The following is a 24,515-nucleotide window of genomic DNA, read 5'->3' on the forward strand; positions in this document are numbered from 1 at the left end:
TTACAGCGCACTAGAGTGAGACTAGCCAGTTAGGAAGTAGTCTTAGGATGCTATTGATCAACTACTGATGATGGGCTTTATCTCCTGTGTATTAATACCTTACATCTTTCTCGTATTTCCTATATCTCTTATATTGTTGTTACTTTGTTTTTATGGTATTTATGTTATGTTATGGATTTTATGGTACTTTATGTTGTTTTATTATGAGTCTATTGATAGTACTAATATAGTGTCTCTTGTTGCCTCTTTGAGCCGAGGGTCTCCTGGAAACAGCCTCTCTGCCCCTCGGGGTAGAGGTAAGGTCTGCGTACATATTACCCTCCCCAGACCCCACTTGTGGGATTACACTGGGTTGTTGTTGTTGTTGTTGTTGTTCAAAGTCAACAAAATTAAGTCAGCTACATTGTCTGTGACTGTGAGCATTTAATATGAGAAGTGACCCTAGCTTAATTTAAGTTTTATCCATTTTTTAACAGAATTTTACACTTTTTTATTATTTGACGGAACTCAAGAAGTTTCTCACCCTTTTCATATTATCAACGGAAGTAAACAAAACACTCATAATCTACAGTTAACTCTTAAGTAATGTGATTATATAAGGTTCTTTTTGCTTTTTTTTACAAATTCAGATATAAAACTTAAAAGTAACACTACTTACTAGGAGTGTAGTTTTTAAAGATTTATCATTCAAGTTAAGCAAGCTAACACTGTAAATAATTTTACATGAACAATATAATGTTGTTTAACTAATTGTACCATATTATGTATTACTCCTTCTATATCACAATAATCCACCATTATTATTGACAACTAGAGTATTTGTATAAAAATTTACCCTCTTAATTAATTGTCCATTTGCATCAATTTGTGCAGTTTTAGCTTTTAATGTTTTCAATTGCTGTCATCACTCCAGATGGAAATTTAGATGGTGTAGAAATAAATGCATACAGCTAACTCAACTACTCATCTTAATTACCCCTCCACTTTCCCCTATATAAAACAATCTCACTTCTTATCCTACTACGTGCCTTTGAACACTTAAAACAGCCATGGCAGAGCGCAAGATTATAGCAGAAAACACCATGGAAGATGCTTACAAGTTTCTTAACATTACCCAAAATCCAGATGGCTCTCTCACTAGAAAATACCCATTTCCTAATGTGCCTTCAAATCCAGAAAATGATCCAAATTCACAACTTATTTCACTCTCTAAAGACATTCCTCTTAACCCCACCAACAACACCTTCATCCGCCTCTTTCGGCCCGTTAATCCGCCGCCTAACACTAAATTACCGTTGATCATCTACTTCCACGGTGGTGGCTTTATACTCTTTAGTGTGAGTTCTATTTTTTTCCATGAATCTTGTAATGCTATGGCAGCTCAATTCCCTGCATTGGTTGCTTCAGTGGAGTATCGGCTCGCCCCCGAACACCGCCTTCCGGCCGCCTATGACGACGCCGTGGATGCCATTAAATGGGCTAAAGATCAAGCTCTTAGTAGTGGTGATCATGTTGATCCATGGTTGAAAGAGTGTGTTGATTTTTCTAAAATTTTCTTGATGGGTAGTAGTGCGGGAGGAAATATTGTGTACCATGCAGGTCTACGTGCACTCGATCTCGATCTTGATCCGTTCAAGATCGTAGGGCTAATAATCAATCAGCCATACTTTGGTGGAGTTCAGAGAACAGAATCTGAACTTAAGTTTGTTAATGATAAAGTTGTGCCTTTGCATGCAAATGATCTGATGTGGTCGCTTGCATTGCCAAACGGTGCGGATCGCGATCACGAGTATTCTGATCCGTGTATTGGTGAGAATAAGTTGAAGGAGATGATCCGACGGCTGCCGAGGTGTATGATCAGAGGGTATGCAGGGGACCCATTGGTTGATCGGCAGAAGAGGTTTGCGAAGATGGTGGAGTCACATGGTATGCACGTGACTTGTCAGTTTCTTGAAACTGGACATCATGCTGTTGAGATATTTGATCCCAAGAGTGCTCAAGATTTGTATGATTCTATCAAGGAATTCATCAAATCAACTTGTCATGGAAATGTGGGCAAATCAGCTATGTGATGCAGCGTGATAAGTGAAAATTTGTCTAAAAGTCAACTGGGATCATTAATGCTTTCATTTCTTTATTTATAGCTTTTACAAGTGCAATGTATGTTACAGCCAGTTTGGTCAAGCCTTCTCAAGAGGCCAAAAGTATTTTTTTATTCTAAAAATACTTTTTTCCCTAATTTGAGGTGTTTGGCCAAGAAGCAGAAGCAATTTCAAAGAAGCAGAAAAAAGTAGTTTTTTTCCAAAAGCAAAAGCAGAAGCAGCTTTGATTTTACTTCTTACCTAAAATACCCTTAACAAAATATAGTGTATACCAAAATAACCCTTAAACCTAATACTTAGGATTTTAATTTATAAATATTTCTTCTTATTTTTAGGAAAACTTTCTAATATATAGCGTAACTTCAGGGGTAAATGTTTTTATATTTGTTGAAGGAATTTTAATATATTTAACTTATGTTAAAAGAATTAAGTACTTTTTAATTTTATTTTCATATTTTACTTAAATAAAATGATTTTTTTAATTATTGCATGTAATAACAAAATTTTGAGATTATTTATTTACTTATAATATTAATTATTAAGTAAATCTATTCATGTCCTTATTCGTAATTTGACACTTAAAAACACTTTCTAAAAAGCTTAGCCAAACACAAATTATTTTTCAAAAGTGCTTTTCAGACTGATTAGCCAAACACAAACTACTTCTCTCCAAAAGTACTTTTTTCAAAAGCACTTTTGAAAAAAGCACTTCTCAAAATAAGCTGATTTCTCCAGTTTGGCCAAACAGGCTATTAGTCGGACTTAATAGTAAGTGTTATTAAGACATCATTGCACAATGTGACTAGGTCGCAAATTTACAAAACAATAACAACCCAGTAAAATCCTACTAATAGAGTTTGGGGAAGGATATTGTATACGCAGACCTTACCCCTACCTCGAAGGAGTAGAGATATTGTTTCCGAAAGATTCTCGGCTCAAAAAAACAAAAAAAATAAGAGGAGACAATATTAGTATCTCCACAGAGATCATAGGAAAAATAAAAACAACATGAAATTTAGAAGAAAGATGCAAAGCAAAAGCGATAGCTAGTAAATATGTCTTGCACTGAAAAGAATAGTAAGACACAACATTGCCACTAGCTATCTTAGACAAAAACTCTACCGGACTGGTCTCGCAATGGACAAAGTAAGGAAAGACTCAACTACCTCTTAACCTACAATCCTAATACTCGACCTCCACATCTTTCTATCAAGCGTCATGTCCTCGTAAATCTGAAGCCTCACCATATCCTGCCTGATCACCTCTCCCCAATACTTCTTAGGCCGCCTCTATCTCTTATCGTGCCCTCCATAAGCAGCCACTCACATCTCCTTACCAGAGCATCTGTGTTTCTCCTCTGAACATGCCCGAACCATCTGAGCCTCGTTTCCCGCATCTTTTCATCAATGGGAGCCACGTGCACCTTCTCCCGAATATCATTATTCCTAATCTTATCCATTCTAGTGTGCCCGCACATCCACCTCAACATCCTCATTTCTGCTACTTTCATCTTCTAGATATGTGAGTTCTTTATAGGCCAACACTCAGCCCATACATCATGGCCGGTCTAACCACCGCTTTATAGAACTTACCTTTGAGTATCAGTGGCACTCTCTTATCACATAGGACTTTAGATGCTAACCTCCACTTCATCCATCCTACCCCAATACGGTGTGTGACATCCTCGTTGATTCCCCCCAACCCGGATAACTGACCCAAGGTACTTGAAGCTGCTTCTACTTGGGATGACCTATGATTCAAGCCTCACATCCACGTCCACTTCCCCCGGCTCAGCGCTGAACTTATACTCCAGGCACTCCGTCTTCGTCCTGCTCAGCTTGAAACCCTTAGACTCAAGAGCATGTCTTAGAACCTCCAGCCTCTCGTTAATACTGGCTCGCGATTCATCAATCAGAACTATGTCATTGGCAAATAACATGCACCATGGCACCTCCCTTTGAGTATGGGCGAACAAGAACGGACTGATCGCAGAACCTTGGTGTAACTCCATTTCAACCAAAAAATGATCAAAGTCGCCTCCTACTATCCTAACCCGAGTCTTTGCCCCAACATACATGTCCTTAATCGCCATAATGTAAGGAACCGACACATCTTTTGCCTCCAAGCATCACCAGAGAACTTCTCTAGGAACCTTGTCATACGCTTTCTCTAGGTCAATAAACACCATGTGCAGATCCTTCTTCCTCTCTCTGTATAGTTCCACCAACCTCCTAACAAGGTGTATAGCTTTTGTAGTTGAACGACCCGGTATGAACCCGAATTGGTTATCGGATACAGACATTGTCATCCTCACCCTCGCTTCAACCACCCTCTCCCACACTTTCTTGGTATGACTCAGTAATTTGATACCCCTATAATTGTTACAACTCTGGATATCATGTTTGTTCTTATACAATGGAACTACCGTACTTCACCTCCACTCACCTGGCATCCTCTTCACCTTAAAAATAATATTAAACAACCGAGTCAACCACTCCAAACCTGCTCTCCCCACACACTTCCAAAATTCCACTGGAATCTCGTCTGGCCGGGTCGCACTGCCCCTACTCATCTTATGCATAGATCCCATGACCTCCTCAACCTTGATACTCCCGCAATACCCAGAGTCACGGTGGCTCTCCGAATGCTCCAATTCGCCTAGCACAATATCCCGATCCCCTTCTTCATTCAGAAGTTTCTGAAAGTAAGTCTGCCATCTCCTCTTAATCTGGGCATCTTCCATCAATACTCTACCATCTTCGTCCTTGATGCATCTCACTTGGTTCAAATCCCGAGCCTTCCTCTCTCTCAACTTGGCCAACCGGAATTACTTCTTCTTCCCACCTTTTCCCCCCAGTTCCTCGTACATATGACCATACGCCACAGTCTTAGCCTCCGTGACCGCCAGCTTAGCTTCTTTCCCAGCTACCTTATACCTCTCCATGCTTGCTCGCCTCTTCTTCTCACCAATGCTCCCCACTAACTTCAGGTACGCCGCCTTATTCGCTTCCACTCAAATTTACAAAAATGCCTAATAAAAACAAATGTCACTGTTCAAGATTAACAATATCTCAAATTTGAGTTATATTTTAATTTCCGGTCAATGATCCATTTGGAAATAATTAGTACTAGTATAATATAAGTATCCACTTGGATAAAAGTTCATCTGAGTGGCTGTATATGTTGTCAAATTTTGTATGTTTCAACTAAGGGTGTTTAACGGGTGGGTCGAGCCGGTCCGGATTGGGAAAAATTAAAACCGTCCGGTTTTCAATTCGGGCCGATTACAGATTAGTCTTAACCGGGCTTAGCGGGTCCGGGTCCATCCGGGTAAAAAATGAACCGTAAGGTTTACGGGTCTAAGGGGCCGGGCCGGTTTAGTGTTATTTTTTTTAAAAATATTTTGTATAACTATCGTAATTTATATTAATATAAAGTAAAACTATAAAAATTAAAATAATCTTATAAAAAGAGTGTTTGAATAAAAGGATGCAAAGGCTTTAAAATCTTTATATTTGAAATTTTGAATATTTAATTAAGAATTTAAGATAATAGAATACAATGAAGATGGAAAAATATTGCACTTATAATTTGCAAGTTCTTTTTTTATTTCAAACTTACAAATTAAAGTTTACATTTAACAATAGCTAAATTACCGAAAAAAGAGTAAAACTAAATTTTCATTGCATAATAATACTTCTGTCACGACCCCAACCCTGGTCGTGATGGCGCCCAACACAATGCTAGGCAAGCCCGACCAATTAACATCTCACAATCTCTTTCTTTATAATTCGGTGCCAATTTTCGGGATTTAATACCAATTTAATATAGATGGAAGTACGAATTTTTAACAGATGAAATGTGCGGAAACCATAATCACGAAAAATCTCTGTAAAACAGCCCACTGATCCGGTGTCACAAGTCTGAGCCTCTAATACAAGGTTTCAACAATATAATACAGAAATATGTCTAAAATGCGGAATGATAAGTGGAGATAGAAGGAGAAATCGGGTCTGCGAACGCCATGCAGCTACCTCGATAACTCCGATGAAAACAGAATGGCAGGAAAGCTCGTTCTATGCCTCAGGAATACCTGCACCCATGGTGTAGGGAGTAATGTGAGTACTCCGACCCAGTGAGTAATAACAATAAATAATGGCTGACAGTGTGAAATCACGTAAAGGCACTAAGCAGTTCTATATCAAAACAGTAAAATCATTTAAGCAGCAGTGAATGAGGAAATCATGTGAAAATTCTTTAAACTAGGTAAAATAGATATATTCAGTATAAATCAGCTCCTCAAGTATTTCAGTTCATTTATTTGTTCTTATCCTCAGTTCTCAATTCATATACTTCTCACGATAACCGAATCAATAAATATATATACCGCTGCGGCGTGCAGCCCGATCCGTATATCGTTGTGGCGTACAGCCCGATCTATAATAATAATAGTCGATTGCGCTCACTGGGGGTGTGCAGACTCCGAAGGGGCTCCTTCAACCCAAGCGCTATATAATTGCTGCGGCGTGCAGCCTGATCCATATAAGTAATTTCTGCGGTGTGCAGCCCGATCCATATAAATAATTGCTGCGGCGTGCAGCCCGATCCATAATATGTATAACATATATATCTGCTACGGCGCGCAGCCCGATCCATATCATGTAAAATATATATCTGCTGCGGCGCGCAGCCCGATCCATATCATATAAAATATCCTCACTATTGGGTCCTCGACCCCTCTCAGTCATTTAAAAATCACAGCCTCTTGGGCATAATGTACGGTTGGGATCTCAGCCCTCATATCTCTTTCTATTTACGATTAACATTTCAAAAATCTGGTTCATATCATTCTTAAGCAATTGGAAACATGACTGAGGATATAAATTCTTTAACAAAATAAGTGAGGGAAACCAGTCAAAAATCCCCTAAGGGTTCTACAGGTCGGCATAAGGCCCCAAGCATGACAACAAGCCCAATTCACAATAATAAAGTATATGTCTCAATAAAAAATGTAGTAAAATATCATTCGGGATGGACCAAGTCACAATCCCCATAGCATTGAACCTCACGCTCGTCACACAGCGTGTATCTCAACTTAGTATAGCACTACGTTGTGCAAATCCGGGGTTTCAAACCCTCAGGACATCATTTAAAATCATTACTCACCTCAAACTGGCCAAAACTCTAGCTCGCTATGCCCTTGCCTCTCAAATTGGCCTCCACGCGCGTCGAATCTATCCAAAATCAGAACGAATACGTCACAATATGCTAAGGGAACAAAGCCCAAGCGAAAACATTCGAAAAATATCAAAAATCCCGAAATTAGCAAAACCCGAACCCCGGGCCCACGTCATGGAATCGGGTAAAATTTACATTTTCAGAATCCTCATACCCTCACGAGTCTAACCATACCAAAATTATCCAATTCTGATACCATTTGGTCCTTCAAATCATCTTTTTATATTTTTGAAAGATTTCACAATTTTCTTCCCAAATTCCATCCCAAATCACGAATTAAATGATGAATTCAGTGATAAATTCATGTATTCTATCCAAATCTGAGTTAAAATCACTTACCCCGATGAATTTCTTGAAAAACTTTCGAAAAATCGCCAATATCCGAGCTCTCTAGGTCAAAATATTAAATAAAACCCAAAACATCGTATTTATAGGTACCTCCTCAGATTTCAGCTACCGCAGGCTGCACCAAATCGACCGCGGTCCGCACAAGCCAGTGCGGTCCGCGCAAAAACGACCGCGGCCGCACATGCCTCCCTCTGCAATGACAGACTTTAGTATTGTGGCCATAACGTTTGCTACAGATGTCCAAATTGCGATATCCTTACCTTTCTGGAAACTAGACATGAATGGCTACAACTTTTGTTTTTGAATCATTTCAAAATTCCTTGTGGATCAAAAGATATGAGCTTCCGAAGTTGGACCGACGATCTACAGATCTTCATGACCGCGGACCGCGACCATTTTCCGCGCCCAGCGCTAATTCTACCGCGGCCAGTGCTAACAATTCTGCCCCCATCCATTTTCTAAATTCCGAAATGTCCGTACTCGCTCAAAACTCACCCGAAACACACCCGGAGCCATCAGACCTCAACCCAAACATACCAACACCTCCCATAACATCATTAACACCTAGTCGAGCTTTCGAATCACTCAAAACAACATCCAAACATCAAATCAACTTCGGATTCAAGCTTAAGAACTTAGAAATTTTAAATTCCACAAACAACGCCGAAACATATCAAATCAGGTCCGATTGACCCCAAATTTTGCACACAAGTCATAAATGACATAACGAAGCTACTGCAACTCTCGAAATTTCATTCCGACCTTTATATCAAAATCTCACCTATCAACCGGAAATCGTCAAAATATCAATTTCGCCAATCCAAGCCTAAACCTTCCACGGACTTCCAAAATGCATTCTGATCACGCTCCTAAGTCCCAAATCACCTAACGGAGCTAACCAAATCATAAAAATTCCCATCCGAGATCCAATACACATAAGTCAAATTTTGGTCAAACCTTTCAAATTTAAGGCTTCAAACTGAGAACTGTTCTTCCAAATTCATTCCGATTACCCTGAAAACTAAAACCAATGATTTACATAAGGTATAATGTATACACGGAGCAAGTCATGCCCGAAGACTGGCGATCAAAGAACAAAAGTTCAAAACGACCGGTCGGATCATTACAACTTCACACTACTAGAATTCCGGAAAAAAGCGACCAAACTTTAGCGACCAAAGTTGGTCTGTCAAGAAAAGCGGCCGAAGTTGGTCGCTAAATTGGTGAAAATAATAAAATAATTATTTGATATAGATTAGCGACCAAGGTTGGTCGCTACTTGGTCGCTAATTTCATCAAAATATTGACCGGACTGGTCAGACTTGCTTGGTCAAAGGTATACTGAGATTAGCGACCAACGTTAGTCGCTATAGGGGGACCCACTTATAAAATTATAATAATTATTTAAAAAAAATTATAAAATATAAATAAATATAATTTAAAATTAGCGACCAAAGTTGGTCGCCAATTAAGGGGTAAGCAGATAGCGACCAACTTTGGTCGCAAAAGATGGGACCCAGTTATAAAATTTTAATAATTATATTTTTATTAAAAAAATTATAAAATATAAAAAAATATAATTCAAATTTAGCGACCAAAGTTGGTCGCTTAAAAAAATAGAGACCAACTTTGGTCGCTAATCTGGGACCCAGTTCTAATGTTTAACAATTATATTATTATTTTAAATATTATATAAAATATAAATAAATCTGATTTAAATTTAGCGACCAACTTTGGTCGCTAATTTAAATTTATGTATATTTAGCGACCAAAGTTGGTCTCTTTTCAGGTCAACAATGGTCAAAATTAAAAATCACTTTTGTATTTACTATCTAAATAATATAAATGTAACTATATATATATATATATATATTAACAATGAAATAAATCTGATTTAAATTTAGCGACCAAATTTATGTATAATTAGCGACCAAAGTTGGTCTCTTTTCAGGTCAACAATGGTCAAAATTAAAAATCACTTTTGTATTTACTATCTAAATAATATAAATGTAATAAATATATATATAAAAGCTATATTCGATATAATATTAGCTAATGCACTAATACTTAGTGCATAGTATAGTATAGTATATATATACTAAGTGTATTATATAATACACTATACTATATATATAGTATAGTTTATTATACATCAAGGTATATTCGATATATATAGTATAATATAGTATATAGTATATAAGCTCTCTCTCTCTCTCTCTCTCTCTCTCTCTCTCTCTCTCTCATATATATATATATATATATATATATATATATATATATATATATATATAAGAACATGAAGCGCTCGGAACACAGGGACGAGTTCTTTTAGGTATTGATACACTTGTAAATTGATTTATCGACTTATAACCCACTCATATGCATATATATATATATATATATATACCTAAATTGTCACGACCCGGATTTCCCACCCTCGGGAGTCGTGATGACGCCTACTAATGAGAGCTAGGCAAGCCAATCCTTAACTGCTTACATCATTATCAAATTACTTCTTTTAACATTTAACAGTGATAGCATGAAAACAGCGGAATTAAATAAATAAGTAGAAGACTTAAATTAAAGAAACTGAACGTAAATGCGGAAATCAACATAAGCCTCTACCCAAGAACTGGTGTCACATTACTCACGAACTACTAAGAGTACTAAATACAACCGTTTGAAAGAAGATATAAACTGTTTGTCTCGAATACATGAGATAACAGACCAAAACAAAAGATAGAGGAGACGCCGGGCCTGCGGTCGCCTGCAATGCTACATCGGTATCTCACTGGACTGAAGGCTGGCTCCCAAACTACTGCTGCGGTCCGATACCTGGATCTATGCAAAAGAACACAAAGTGTAGTATCAGCACAACCGGCTCCATGTACTGAGTAAGTGCCGAGCCTAACCTCGACGAAGTAGTGATGAGGCTAAGGCGAGGCAGTGTAACTTAACCTGCAACATTATATATAATAAAGCAATAAAACAATTCTACACCAATAAGAAAGATAAACTGTAACATTAAATAAAATAGCTCAGTCGCCTATTCCAGGCCTCAGCTGTAACCAAGATCTCAAACAAATCTCCAAATTTCCAATCTTCACATTAAAATAACCATATGTGTAGAGTATGAGAAACAGTAGAGTAAAACAATAATTTTTTTTCCAAATCTTGTATTAATAATCAGTAAAAAATAAATGTCTTCCCTTATCACTGTCTTGTTGCGGCGTGCAACCCGATCCCACCTGTCCACCCTTTTCCCTATCATTTATTTCACCTGTCCACCCTTATCGCTATCATTTATTTCACCTGTCTACCCTTGTCGCTATCATTTATTTCACCTGTCCACCCTTGTCACTATCATTTATTTCACCTGTCCACCCGTATCACTATCATTTATTTCACTTGTCCACCCTTGTCACTATCATTTATTTCACCTGTCCACCCTTGTCACTATCATTTATTTAATTTATTAAAACTTTCACAATTCAGGCCAAGCCTTTCACAACACTTTTATCTCAACAAATGTAAACAGAAAACCGTACTTCTCATAAACTCATCAATATTATCTCAAAATGAAACCAGCAGGAATACATACATACATATATATATATATATATAATATAAATCGTAAAACAACGTCAACCCACTCAATCTTTATATACAATAATAAAACCAAGGAAAACAACAAAAAAATAATAATAATTGCAACAAGGCTTAACAACAAATTAACAAGCCAAATAATCATAGAAACAACAATGAACATGAAACAATTATATTGGAAATGGGGAAAGGATCATGTAAGCAGAAAATTTGGTGGTGCATAGATACTCGTCACTTCACCTATACACCACACACATGAAATTTCACATAATAATTAAGTTGGGGATTCCTATTCCCTCAAGTCAAGGTTAAACCAAACACTTACCTCGCTTTGCAATTTCAATCAATTACTCGACCACAACTTTCCCTTTTGAATTTGTATCCAAAGGCTTCAAATCTATTCACAAACAATTCGAAATACTCAACACGGATCGTAGGAATGAATTGCATAAGAATTTACTAATTTTCCGGATAAAAATCCGAAATTCATTTTAATATTCGGTAGTGGGACCCACATTTCGAATCCCGAAAAAACTTACGAAATCCGAACACCCATTCCGATACGAGTTCAACCATACCAAATTTATCCAATTCCAATAACAACTCGACCCCCAAATCTTCAAATTAAACTAAGAGGGTTTTCAAGATTTTTCCAACTAAAATCACCAATTAAGTGCCAAAACTAGTAATAGATTCGGGTAATCTAACCAAAATTAAGTTAAGAACACTTACCCCGTTGTTTTTCTCTGAAAATATCCCGAAAATCGCCTCTCCCCGAGCTCCATTTTGCTAAAAATGGAAAATGGGTTCAGAAGTTACATTCTGTCTAGAATGTTTTCGGAGGTTACTGTTCACACGTTTTTACTGTTCACTGTTCACTGTTCACGGGGTACTGTTTATGGGTACTGTTCACGGGTACTATTTCTGCAATTTTTCTGAAATTTTCTACAATTTTCCCAAGTCTGAAATCACTCCGAGACACCTCTGAAATACTCCCGAGCCCTCGGGGCTCCTAATCAAACACATACACTAACTCAACAATATCTTACGAACTTAACCGTGCGATCAAATCGCCAAAAGTCATATACCACGAATTAAGCTTCAAAATCCAAGAATTCTTTCAAATTTCATAAAACATCAAATTTTCCATTTTTGAGTCCGAAATACGTCAAACGACGTCCGTTTTCAACCAAACTTTACAGAAAGTGCTTAAACCATATATAAGACCAGTACCGGGTACTGGAACCAAAATATGGGCCCGATACCATCACTTTCTAATCAAATTTCATTTCCATTTTCCTTCAATATTTTCAGAAAATAATTTTTACTCAAAAATTTATTTCTCGGGCCTGGGACCTCGGAATTCGATTCCGAGCATACGCCTAAGTCCTATATTTTCCTACGGATCTCCCGGGGCTGTCAAATCACGGGTCAGGGGTTGTTTACCCAAAATATTGACCGAAATCAACTCAATGGAGTTTTAAAGCTCTAGTTCACAATTTAATCCATTTTTCACATAAAAACCTTCCGGAAAATTATACTGACTGCGCACGCAAGTTGAGGAATTATTGATACCGCTTTTCAAGGTCTTAAAAATACCGAGATGATTATTTTATTTAAAGTTGACATTTTGGGTCATCACATTCTCCACCTCTAAAACAAACGGTTGTCCTCTAACGTACTAAGAATTATTCTCAAGTTACCAAATTGATGATTTTACTTTTACACATATACTCACAGTTGATCCCACATTAGAGCATTCAACATAAGTCCGAAAATACCATTTCAATTGAGATTATTTTCTTTATCCATATTTGTAAACTTTGAAACAAATTTCTTACACTCCAATCATTTCCAGAAAGGTCCGATTTTCACGTCAACACACGATATTATAGCAACTCGTGCTTATGCACCCATCAAATACGGGGTATTACATTCTCCCCGACTTCGGATCATTCATCCTCAAATGAGATGTAAAGTCTGTCCTCTAACACATAATGTAACTTATCTCTTTCTTTGCACATTTCAATATCCCAAATTTTTCTAACTCCCAAATTTTGCAGAAATTTCGGCAGAGTCTCCCCTGTAATTGAGTCTATCCACCTATCAGAGTAACACCAAAATAACTCCTAACAACATGTCCACAACCTAACAAAGCACCACAAAGTATATATCAATAACACTAATCTACGCATTACAAGCACGACATTATCACAATGATATCTTGGCATAAAACGCACCACATGTATGACCATAACCACATCTTTGGTCTTAATGGTTGTTCATAATAGATTACAACATCCAATTAACCTCATGTTAACAAAATTTTATTTCAAACCTCCAATTTACTAACAACAAGGCATGAAGATCTTATAATTACTTACCCGAGTTAACGAGTCACGATTTAACGCCACATGCGCTCTCACCTAGTAGGCTAAAACTCAATAGTTACAATACAAATTTGGCAAATTATGCACAGAGATATTCATACAAGAATTTTCAAATAAACCTAATAGGCATGACTCCCTACAAATGCTATAGCACAAATTTTAATTTCATATAAGAAGAATTTAAACACATAAAATTTTCATCACCAGGACCTCGTCCTTATATAACATCCACCTCAGCTTGTAGCCCGGTTTAAATATTTCATATCATATAAAAATGTGAGGATCTCATCCTCAACTCTGAATCACAAGTATTTTGCACATTGTGCCAACTAAAATTTTCCATTTCCTTTCTTCCTTCTTTCAAATAATCTTGGTTAAATGAAATCACAACATATAATTATCTCTCATACCGATAGGGCATATAATTTACAACTAAAATCAATTATTTAGAAATTACATCAAACTCATCGAATTGATTCACAAAAGTCACTTTTAGCCTCACAACTATTTTTAGTGACCAACACATAATGATAGACATGACTATCTCCATATAATCTCCTAACAGAAGTATTCACATATGTAGATTTAAGAATTACGAAGCTCACTCATAAGTGGAGCACAATAGGAGAACTTTCCTCGATACTCAAAACCGAATCAAGTTAAGGAAATTTTTGACTTTATAATAATTTGAGACCGTACCTATAACGATACCGTCTGGTGTAGCAACCTTAGCCATACCATAGAAAATATATCCACGGACTGGGTCTCCACCTCTAGGAGTCTCACCTCCACCTCTAACATCCTGACCCCTACCTATGGTTGGTCATGTAAGTGGAGTAGTAACTACAAAGAGGCACGTAGCCTAAGTGCTTTGACGAAATATGTCTCTCCCAAGTCTAGGATAATTTCTCAGGATGTTCCTAGTATCACCATTTTCATAACAACCTATCCGCAGTTCGACTGCTCATACTAAGTCTGTACCGGATAACTTAAATAACCATTGTAGGAAATTCCATGCCACTAGTACATTAAAAGATGACTGCCCCACGCGAGTGTTGTGATTAACTTAAGCACTATCAATATACTGAATATGTTTTCATGACCCCACTGATACTGAAATATAAAATTATTAAGGATGCGGGAATATCTCAAGTCTCACCATCATCCCATTCAAATCTCAGCTCTTGATCATATACAAGTTTTGGAAAACCTTTAAATACCACATAAATACATCTCAGGCCAAAATTGGTATAACACATGACCCCGCAATTTGATCGTTGATAGTGGACTCCCCTCACTTGGCACGAAGTCATAGGTCACAACATCCGATAATCCACAATATTTGACCTTCACAACTCAAATAAATCAACCAAACGTCAAGGTACGTTGAACCCCAACATGATTCATTAGGTGATCTCTTGATATGTCTACATCTTCCGTCGGAGCCACAACTGGTCTAGTAAATACATTATCTTTCCACTACCTCTAATACTTAGTGCATAGTATAGTATAGTATATATATACTAAGTGTATTATATAATACACTATACTATATATATAGTATAGTTTATTATACATCAAGGTATATTCGATATATATAGTATAATATAGTATATAGTATATAAGCGCTCTCTCTCTCTCTCTCTCTATATATATATATATATATATATAGAACATGAAGCGCTCGGAACACAGGGACGGGTTCTTTTAGGTATTGATATACTTGTAAATTGATTCATTGACTTATAACCTACTCATATGCATATATATATAAAAGCTATATTCGATATAATATTAGCTAATGCACTAATACTTAGTGCATAGTATAGTATAGTATATATATACTAAGTGTATTATATATACTAAGTGTATAGTATAGTGTATTATATATCAAGGTATATTCGATATATATAGTATAATATAGTATATAGTATATAAGCTCTCTCTCTCTCTCTCTCTATATATATATGAAGCGCTCGGAACACAGGGACAGGTTCTTTTAGGTATTGATACACTTGTAAATTGATTCATCGACTTATAACCTATCTCATATGCATATATATATATATATATATATATATATATATATATATATATATATATATATATATATATATATATATATATACACACATTCGATATAATATTAGCTAGTGCATTAGTACTTAGTGTATATATATAGCTTAAATTGAATTAAAATCTTAAATTTATACTACATATGTACATAATTTTAAATTGAATTAAAAGTAATTTAATTTTTTTTAGAAATAGCGACCAACATTGGTCGCTATTTTGGTCAAAAAGTCAAAACTTATTTAGCTACCAAATTAGCGACCAACGTTGGTCGCTATTTTTAATTCCAGTGTCAAAACCGGGTTTCCCTTCCCATTCTTTCAAAATTTCCCCCCAAAATCTCTCTTTTCTCTCACACTCAAACCCCCCCTTCGACTCCCAGCAATAGCGATGCCACCCACGACCACCGATGGCAGCAGCTCCACCGCCGGCGACCTCCATTCCCAGGGTAGGTTTCTCTCTCCTTTCTTTGTTTTTTTCGAAATACAATGATTTTGTTTAATTTCTCCATGTTAGGGTTCAAAGTTATATATTATTTGTTCAACCATGTTAGGGTTCAAAGTTAATTTCTCCATGTTAGGGTTCAAAGTTAGCTCAACCATGTTAGGGTTCAAAGTTATATATTATTTGCAATTTTTAGGGTTCTTATTAATACATTTAGTCCAAAATATTTAGTTGTACCTACTAATTTGGGGAAGAAATTGTTTGAAGAGAAGAAACCCTAAGAGTTGCACCTTTAGGATTATGTATTGGAATTTTAGCTTATAAATTGAAATTTTAGAATTTGACTTGAACTTTTGTGGATATGAGTTGAACCTTTAGGATATGAATTGAAATTTTGGTTTGTGTATTGGAATTTTAGTTTATAAATTGAAATTTTAGGATATGACTTGAACTTTTGTGGATATGAGTTGAACCTTTAGGATATGAATTGAATTTTGGTTTATGTATTGGAATTTTAGTTTATAAATTGAAATTTTAGGATATGGCTTGAACTTTTGTGGATATGAGTTGAACCTTTAGGATATGAATTGAAATTTTGGTTTGTGTATTGGAATTTTAGTTTATAAATTGAAATTTTAGGATATGACTTGAACTTTTGTGGATATGAGTTGAACCTTTAGGATATGAATTGAACCTTTAGGATATGAATTGAAATTTTGGTTTATGTATTGGAATTTTAGATTGCGGGAGGATTTTTTAGAAGGGGTTGATGACTTTATTAGACATGCAATGGAACTTCCACCAAGAATAACTAAGACACGGTACCCGGTAGAGTGTGCCTTTAATTGTTCTTCTCATTAGCGACAATGATGATGAGAAGGCAATGACATGTGTACCAAATAGTGATAGTGTAGGTAGGAAACATTTCCTAAGTAGATAAAAGATGTTATAGAGGAATTTTCTACTTCATTTTTCAAGAGGAAAAGAAGTTTAATTGAGAGTGACAAGGTTGATGGTGATGGAATGTTTTCTGTTGGTCGTGGTAGTTCCCATAAAATAGGGATCATAAGACTTTATGATGACAAAGACGAAAGGAAATTTTATTCTCCACTTTCTTCCAAGTCTGATCTGTAAAAGCTTAATGGAATTGGTGATATTTATTCGTATTCAGACAATGATTTGAGTGGCAAAAGTATGGAAATGCTAATAAAAAGAATTAAAGGTAAAATATTTTTCTTGGGGGTGTGCAGACTCCGAAGGGACTCCTACAGCCCAAGCGCTATATCAAGCCATCTCGTGGCATAATCAAACTGGCCCTCGGCCTCATAACAAGCCACCTCGTGGCATAGCAAATCAGGTCCTCGGCCTCATAATCATGAATCAATACAACACCGCTGTGGCACGCAGCCCAATCCCATTATATCTTCACAACACAGGCCCTCGGCCTCACTCAGTCAGAAATCTCTCAAGCCACTCGGGCACAGTAAAATATGATGCTCAACCCAAAATATCATTTAAAATGTCAAAACGGAGTAAATATGGCTGAGTTATGAAAATAGTAGAATACATCATGACTGAGTACAAATATGAAGTCGAAACAGTGAGAAATAGTGGTAAAAATCCCCTAAGGGTCCAAAACAGTTGGCACGAGGTCCAAATATGACATTCAACCCAAAATATGATGATACTTTCCAAAACACAATGATAGAAAATAATTTTCAATCAAATATGCATTTTAACAGTCATACAGGACGGACTAAGTCACAATCCCCAACGGTGCACGACCCCACTATTTAACCCATAAAATAGTTTTCAAGGTCAAAGCAATAATTTTGTATGATGGGCCACACACAACTGATTCAATCCGAAAGATATAAAATTTTGTTAATACAACGTGATAGAGAAGTGGAAAATAAATTCAATGACATATGATATAATAAAAATAAAACAGAGACGAAAGAATTCTTATTGAATGATCCTTGATAGGATAAAGAGCTGAACAGAGCTTGAAGGGCCTAACTATGGCTAACTTGGGAGCAAGATGCTATGAATTACAATGTATAGAATTGTAGAGAAAAATTTAGATTCCCCCTTGATGGTGGTAAAGGTATGTCTATTTATAAGGCTAAATCTAAGTAACTATTCTCCTTGAATTATGGGTCCATTATGAGTATTTACTCAATCCACCCATTACTTTTGGAAGACTTGTAACAGCTGTGTAAATGCTGAAATTCTATAACTGATGAGTTAATTCCATAACTGATGAATCAATCACGTGCCTGTTGAGTCAATCCCGTGCATGTTGAGTCAATCTCATGCATGTTGAGTCAATCTCATGCATGTTAAGTCAATATTGTAATTGATTGCCTTGTTCTGACCGTTACAATCATTTATTACATTTATTGTACGTTACATAATTGATTTGTAACTGATGGTGTAATGATGGTAAATCCCATATAATCCAAGATTAATTGATTCCTTCCTCATTTATAATTATGAGATATTCTCCCGCTCCTGATTTGGGCTATTTTATGATGATCAGTTCTGAGGCTAACAGGCACGATACGCGTATGTTTGGTCCCGGGGGTATTTCACATATCATCTTTACATGTCATTCTTCACTTTTCTACAAACTTTACTGGCATGAGTCGCCATTTAATAGACCCACATGGTGAGTCTATTTTTTACTAATACAGGTAGTCCTCCCACTTTCCGGTTACTCAATATGATGTGACCAGGAAGTGGAAGATTTTATCTTTTTCATCTTTGCCTCCGCCTCACTAAAACTTTGCCAAAAAATCCAATAGGGACAAAAACTGGATGAAGGAAAAAAAAAGTGTAGAACTTAGAGATTCAGATGACAACTCCACCGCTTATATTCCTTTCGTCAATAATCGGTTGGTTTACCCTATCTTGTTTCGGAGTATGAAGACAAATGTTTGCCTTATGTTTATAAATTTCGGCTTTATTTTCTGCCTATTTTAATGTTTGGGTTTTTGTTTTACCCTTTGTTATTTAACTTTGCATTAAAAATGCTTCAATGCTTCTTGACTTTTTTGAATAAGTACGAATTATAAAAGAGGGCCCTTTATGAATGACACTTAATGAAAAAGACGTCTCAACTTCATAATGGTTTAAACATACGAAAGAAGAAATAGGAACACACATGTTTCTTTGAACAACTTTGAGGAAAGTTTTGTATCATTCTATCTTTCGACTTATATAATACTTTACATGTATTTAAGTATCATCTATAACTCTTTCGTAACTATTTTCTTTACAACATATTTGTAAAAAATTCAAGGGTATATCTTGCAACCCATGATTAAATATTGCCTTTAACCTAAACATTCGTAAGATTTTGAAATTTACATCCACGAGTGTATTCTTCACAGGTTTTTGAATCAGGCTTGCGTTTTTGGCTCGTGAAATTGCTCTTAGCTTTCGATTTGTTGGGTAGACCTTAGGCTTAACTTGAATTCTGATTTTTCTAGTCTTCTTTGCCTTCCATATATATAGTCCCCCAAGTGTTAGAGCTTTGAAGTATGAAATCTCGAGCATTTGATTATTCCTTCCATGTGGTCCATTTCCTAAAAAGGAAAAACATACGGGACTCGGAGGTATATATTTTAGATGATGACTACTTAACCCTTTTATTTCATTAGAAGGGTTTTGCCTTAGACCGGGAATAATACAGTGTTCCTCGTGTCTTTCGGGTCTAATATCATCATTTGGTATTTTTAGAAAATTTATCCGAGTACTAATTTTTCTTGGAAATTTAGAAAGTTATTTGAGTACTCATACTTAGTCTTTTAGACTTAAAATATATATTTGGATGCATCGTTGCATGTGCGATGTCTTAAAATTGCACCTTTGGGTATCTAACTTTTAAATAAAAGAGGGCCCTTTTATATACTTTAAACGCTATGAAGAGTACGTCTCCTTTTCATTCAGGCGTAAAATAGGATCGATTGATCCGAGTAGACTTTTAGTCTGAAGGAGTATTAATCCCGGTAGGATTTACAAGAGTATTGACCCCATTAAGATTTACGGGAGTATTGATCCCGGTAAGACAAAATATATATATATATATATATATATCTTAGTAGATTTGTCTTGAGGAGATATTTAATCTGATTTGATTACAATCTAAAGTATGCTTAATTACCCCGAGGCTTGTCGGACTTTGGTTGTACTGATGGTCCAATTTTTAAGATGTGCCCCTCTGTTCACAGCCTGTATGGAAGGGTCTTCCTCCCCTCCTCCTCGAGAATAACACAATAGTCCACATTACTGTCCTCTAGAAACAAGTTCTTTACTGCTGCAAGTGCTTCTTCTTCATCTGACCCATAAATAATGTCAGCCTGTTGGAAAGTCTGCTCCATATGTGGTATTGGCTACTCTAGTGGATAGTGAGGACCGTGCCATGGTGGCGACTAGTTATTGAATTCTTACCATGTGTAATCATATCCCAGACCGAAAGTGGTGCCATGTTTTTTGAGTTTTATGGGTTTAGAGATTCCTTGTAGGTTCTTGCCGAGCCCTTTGCCAGGTTCGTACCCACTCCAACTTAGTATACTCTCAATTTTCCTATACCACCATTTGTCTTTGTCGATAGCATTGACCCACTTAATGTGGTGGTAAGTTTCTCCTTCCAGCTTCCTTATTCCCTCGATCGTCGGAATGGTCTGGCGACTGTATATAGGGTTGCTACCGTCACCGTGAATGATCACTTCCTGGTGATTCCATTTGAACTTTACTACCTGATGCAGCGTTGATGCTACGGCCCCAGCATCATGAATCCATGGCCGTCCTAGCAGCAAGTTGTAAGACACTGGTACATCTATTACCTAGAAATCGACCTCAAACCAGGTTGGTCCCATCTGCAGGCATAGACTAATCTCACCAATGGTGGACCTCTAAGAACCATCGAAGGCTTTCACATTGATTACTCCATCCTTTATCTCATACAACCCTTTACCCAACTTCTTGAGTGTTACCAACGGACAAATGTTAAGACTGGAACCTCCATAGATCAGGATTCTGGTGATGAAATAGTCTTCGCATTGCACGGTAATGTGCAGTGCTTTGTTTTGCCCCATCCCTTCTGGCAGCAACTCGTCCTCATGAAAGGTGATATTGTGGCTTTCCAGAACTTGTCCTACGATATTATCCACTTCCCTGCTAGTGATGTTATTTGGTATGTACGCTTCATTTAGCACCTTTCACAAAGCATTCTTGTGCGTCTCAAAATTTTGCAGCAAAGAGAGAATGGATATTTGTGCTGGCGTCTTGTTTAACTAGTCGATGACCGAATATTCCTAGGCCTGTATTTTCCTCCAAAGGTCGTCCGGACCTATCTCAATGAGGGGCAGCCGATTGGAGGCATGCTTTCTTGATTCAGCCAGATGTTCAGGGGTATAGACTCTACCAGTTCTTATCATACCCTGTGTTGTGATAGTTTCTTCAATCCTGACCTTGCCCTTCCTTCTCGCCTCGATCGTATAGTCCTAGGGTACAACATTTGTATAGAATGATGACATGGTTGACATCACCACTGGGATTGGCACGACTATCCTTACTTCGAATGGAACATGTGCCTTGGGTGGCAAGACTACAACCTCAAATGGTGCAGGTGCATTTGTCGGAGACACGGATTCAACCTCAATTGGTACCGGTGTCTTTGTGGATGGTGCTGCTTCAAACTCAAGAGGTACAGACATAGGCACCTCAACGTCCTCAGATAGTTGGATCTGGACTATGATTGGATTGAGAGTAGTTGCTGGTTTCTTGGGGTCGTCACCTTCCGTGATCAATCAGATTGATCCCTCGGGATCCCTGTCATCCTCTACTTCAATCATGTGGATACCTCTACCCTTATGGTCTGGCAGAGGGTTGTTGCGTACGTTTGGAGCGGGTTCCTTTGCCACAATGATCTTGTTATCAATCAAAGACTATATCTTGTTTTACAAGGAGAGGCATTCATCGATGGTGTACCCTTTCATGCCGGAGTGGTATGCACAGGACTTGTTTCGGTTAACCCGCTGAGAAGGGGTTGCAGCAGGGATGTGGGTGACATAACCTGTAGCTTTGAGCCTCTCATACAACTGGTCGATGGGTTCATCGATGGCTGTATATTGTTTTGGAGGTCTGCGATCAAAATTAGGTCGAGGTCTAGGGATGTTTGGCATGCAGGGGGTGATTGATAATGGGAGGGTTGAGCATTATAAGTTTGGTAGTCATGAGCGGGTTGGGAGTATCTGGGAGAAGTAGGTTGGTATGTAGGAGGTGGAGATGATTGATAAGTTGGTGGCGGAGCTTGGTATGAGGGTGAGAGTGCTTGGTAATTTGGGGTTGGTTGGTATGTGAGTGGAGGTGTTGGGTAAGTTTGGTATTTGAGGGGAGATTTGGTCCTTTGTGCAACCATCACAATCCCTATGTCCCTTTTCTTGGATACACCACCGGAATGTAAAACCTTATTTATAGCTTGCAAGGCCTCGAAATTTGTAACCATACCACTTTTAATACCTTCTTCAATTCTTTCACCTAATTTGATAATGTCGGAGAACTTGTGGTTCTCAATCATCATCAGCCGTGCATAGTACTGCGGGTCCTGAGCCCGGACAAAAAACTTGTTCATTTGCTCCTCTTCTAAGTCGGGTCTGACCTTAGAAGCTTCGGACCTCCAGCGAGTAGCATACTCGAGAAACGTCTCTGTGCGTTTCTTCTTCAAATTCTGGATATAGAACACGTCTGGCGGCATTCTCTGTATTAAACCTGAATCTGTCCATGAAGTCAGATGTCGTGCCTACCCAACTTGACCACTTCTTGGGATCTTGGCTGATGTACCAGGATAATGCATCTACTTTCAAAATCCTCATGAACAGCTTCATGCAGATCCTTTCATCCTTCCCTACTCCAACCAGCTTGTCGCAATATATCCTTGTGAGCACCTAACTTTTGCCCTGCATGAAAATAACTCATAAAAATAAACCAAAAATGATTTTTAAGGGATTTTAGGAGTTTTTCTTTATTCAGTTGCATTTCATGCATTTTTAATATTTGAAAATTATAGAAAAAATCAAAAAATTATCACATTTTTATTTTCATGCCATCCTAGGTTCAATTTGCATTTAGGAATTAATTACATTGAGTTAATTATATTATTAGGGGAAAATTCACAAAAATAGTCATTTTTACATATTTAGCTTTTAGTCTTTAGAAATTAGTGTTTTACTTAGTTTTAAGTTAATTAGTTGTTGTAATAAATAAAGAATTTTATTTTCTACAAAAAAAATATCTTAATTTAGGTTTTTAATTAATTAAAGAAAAGAAAACGGAAAAATAAATAGAAGAAAATAGAAAAAAATGTTTGGTCTTGTTTATTCAAAATTGGGCCAATCCTTAAATTGACCCCAATTAATTAACCCAAGTCCAATTATTTAGCCCAAGCCCATTACTCTAACCTACCAAAATCCCTTACCCTTTAATAAAACCTAGATATAGAAAGAAGACAACATACAATTAAGGACCTCACCCTGAAGAAGCAAAAAAGGGCGCAACTCATCTTTTTCCAAAAAGAGAAGCAATGAAAACAGACCCTTTTCCCCTTTAGATTAGAGAAACGACCCTCTCTGATCACAACCAAAAATCGGACTCCTCCCATAGAGAAGGCAGAAAAAATGGCAAATCCACCTAATGTTGTAGCTGCCAAGCCTATCAATTCTCTTCTTGAAACAGCAGCTGCGGTCGTCTCCTGCAGATGTAGCTCCTGAATTTCTTACTGTTATTGCTTCATTCCACATTCAGAGCTTATTTTCTATTTTATTGTTCTTGCTGTCTAGGTATGGCTCTTTGACTAAATGACATAAACCTGCAGATTTGTTTGAGAATAAGAATTTTGTTTGAGAATAAGAATTGGTGGAAATTGTTCATGTGTCATCTGCCCTGCTACCTTTGTTTGATGGCTATTGTTGGTTTGTTTAATTGCTGAAGTTTTTGGTTTCTACTTTGTTTCTTCGTCAACTCTTCTCTTTTCTTGATCGTGGTCAGATTCAGATCAAGAGTTTTGAATCAGATTCTATGCTTTGCTTATCAGTCTTGATATCCCAAAAATGACATCTTTTACCCTTTATACATAACAATGGATCTGATCAGATCATCGATCCTCCTTTGATCATCTGTTAACTCGAGTACTTAACTAATCTGATTAGTTTCTTTTTAATCATTTTTTATCATTTTTTTAAAAAGAAATTAATGATTCGTATGTTTACTAACAAACTTAATTGACTTGTTCATACTAAAGGAAGTTGAC

General features: G+C 37.0%; 1 protein-coding gene across 1 annotated transcript; it reads left to right on the top strand.

The window, feature by feature from the left end:
* The first annotated feature begins 1,012 nt into the window (after positions 1-1,012).
* Positions 1,013-2,307, top strand: LOC107828634 (putative carboxylesterase 8). The gene has a single exon (XM_016655988.2). The coding sequence runs from the start codon at positions 1,050-1,052 to the stop codon at positions 2,070-2,072; it is 1,023 nt and encodes a 340-aa protein (XP_016511474.1). The 5' UTR covers positions 1,013-1,049; the 3' UTR covers positions 2,073-2,307.
* Positions 2,308-24,515: the final 22,208 nt, after the last annotated feature.

The sequence above is a fragment of the Nicotiana tabacum genome, chromosome 7 (genome assembly GCF_000715075.1).
Source record: "Nicotiana tabacum cultivar K326 chromosome 7, ASM71507v2, whole genome shotgun sequence".
Lineage (NCBI taxonomy): Eukaryota > Viridiplantae > Streptophyta > Magnoliopsida > Solanales > Solanaceae > Nicotiana > Nicotiana tabacum.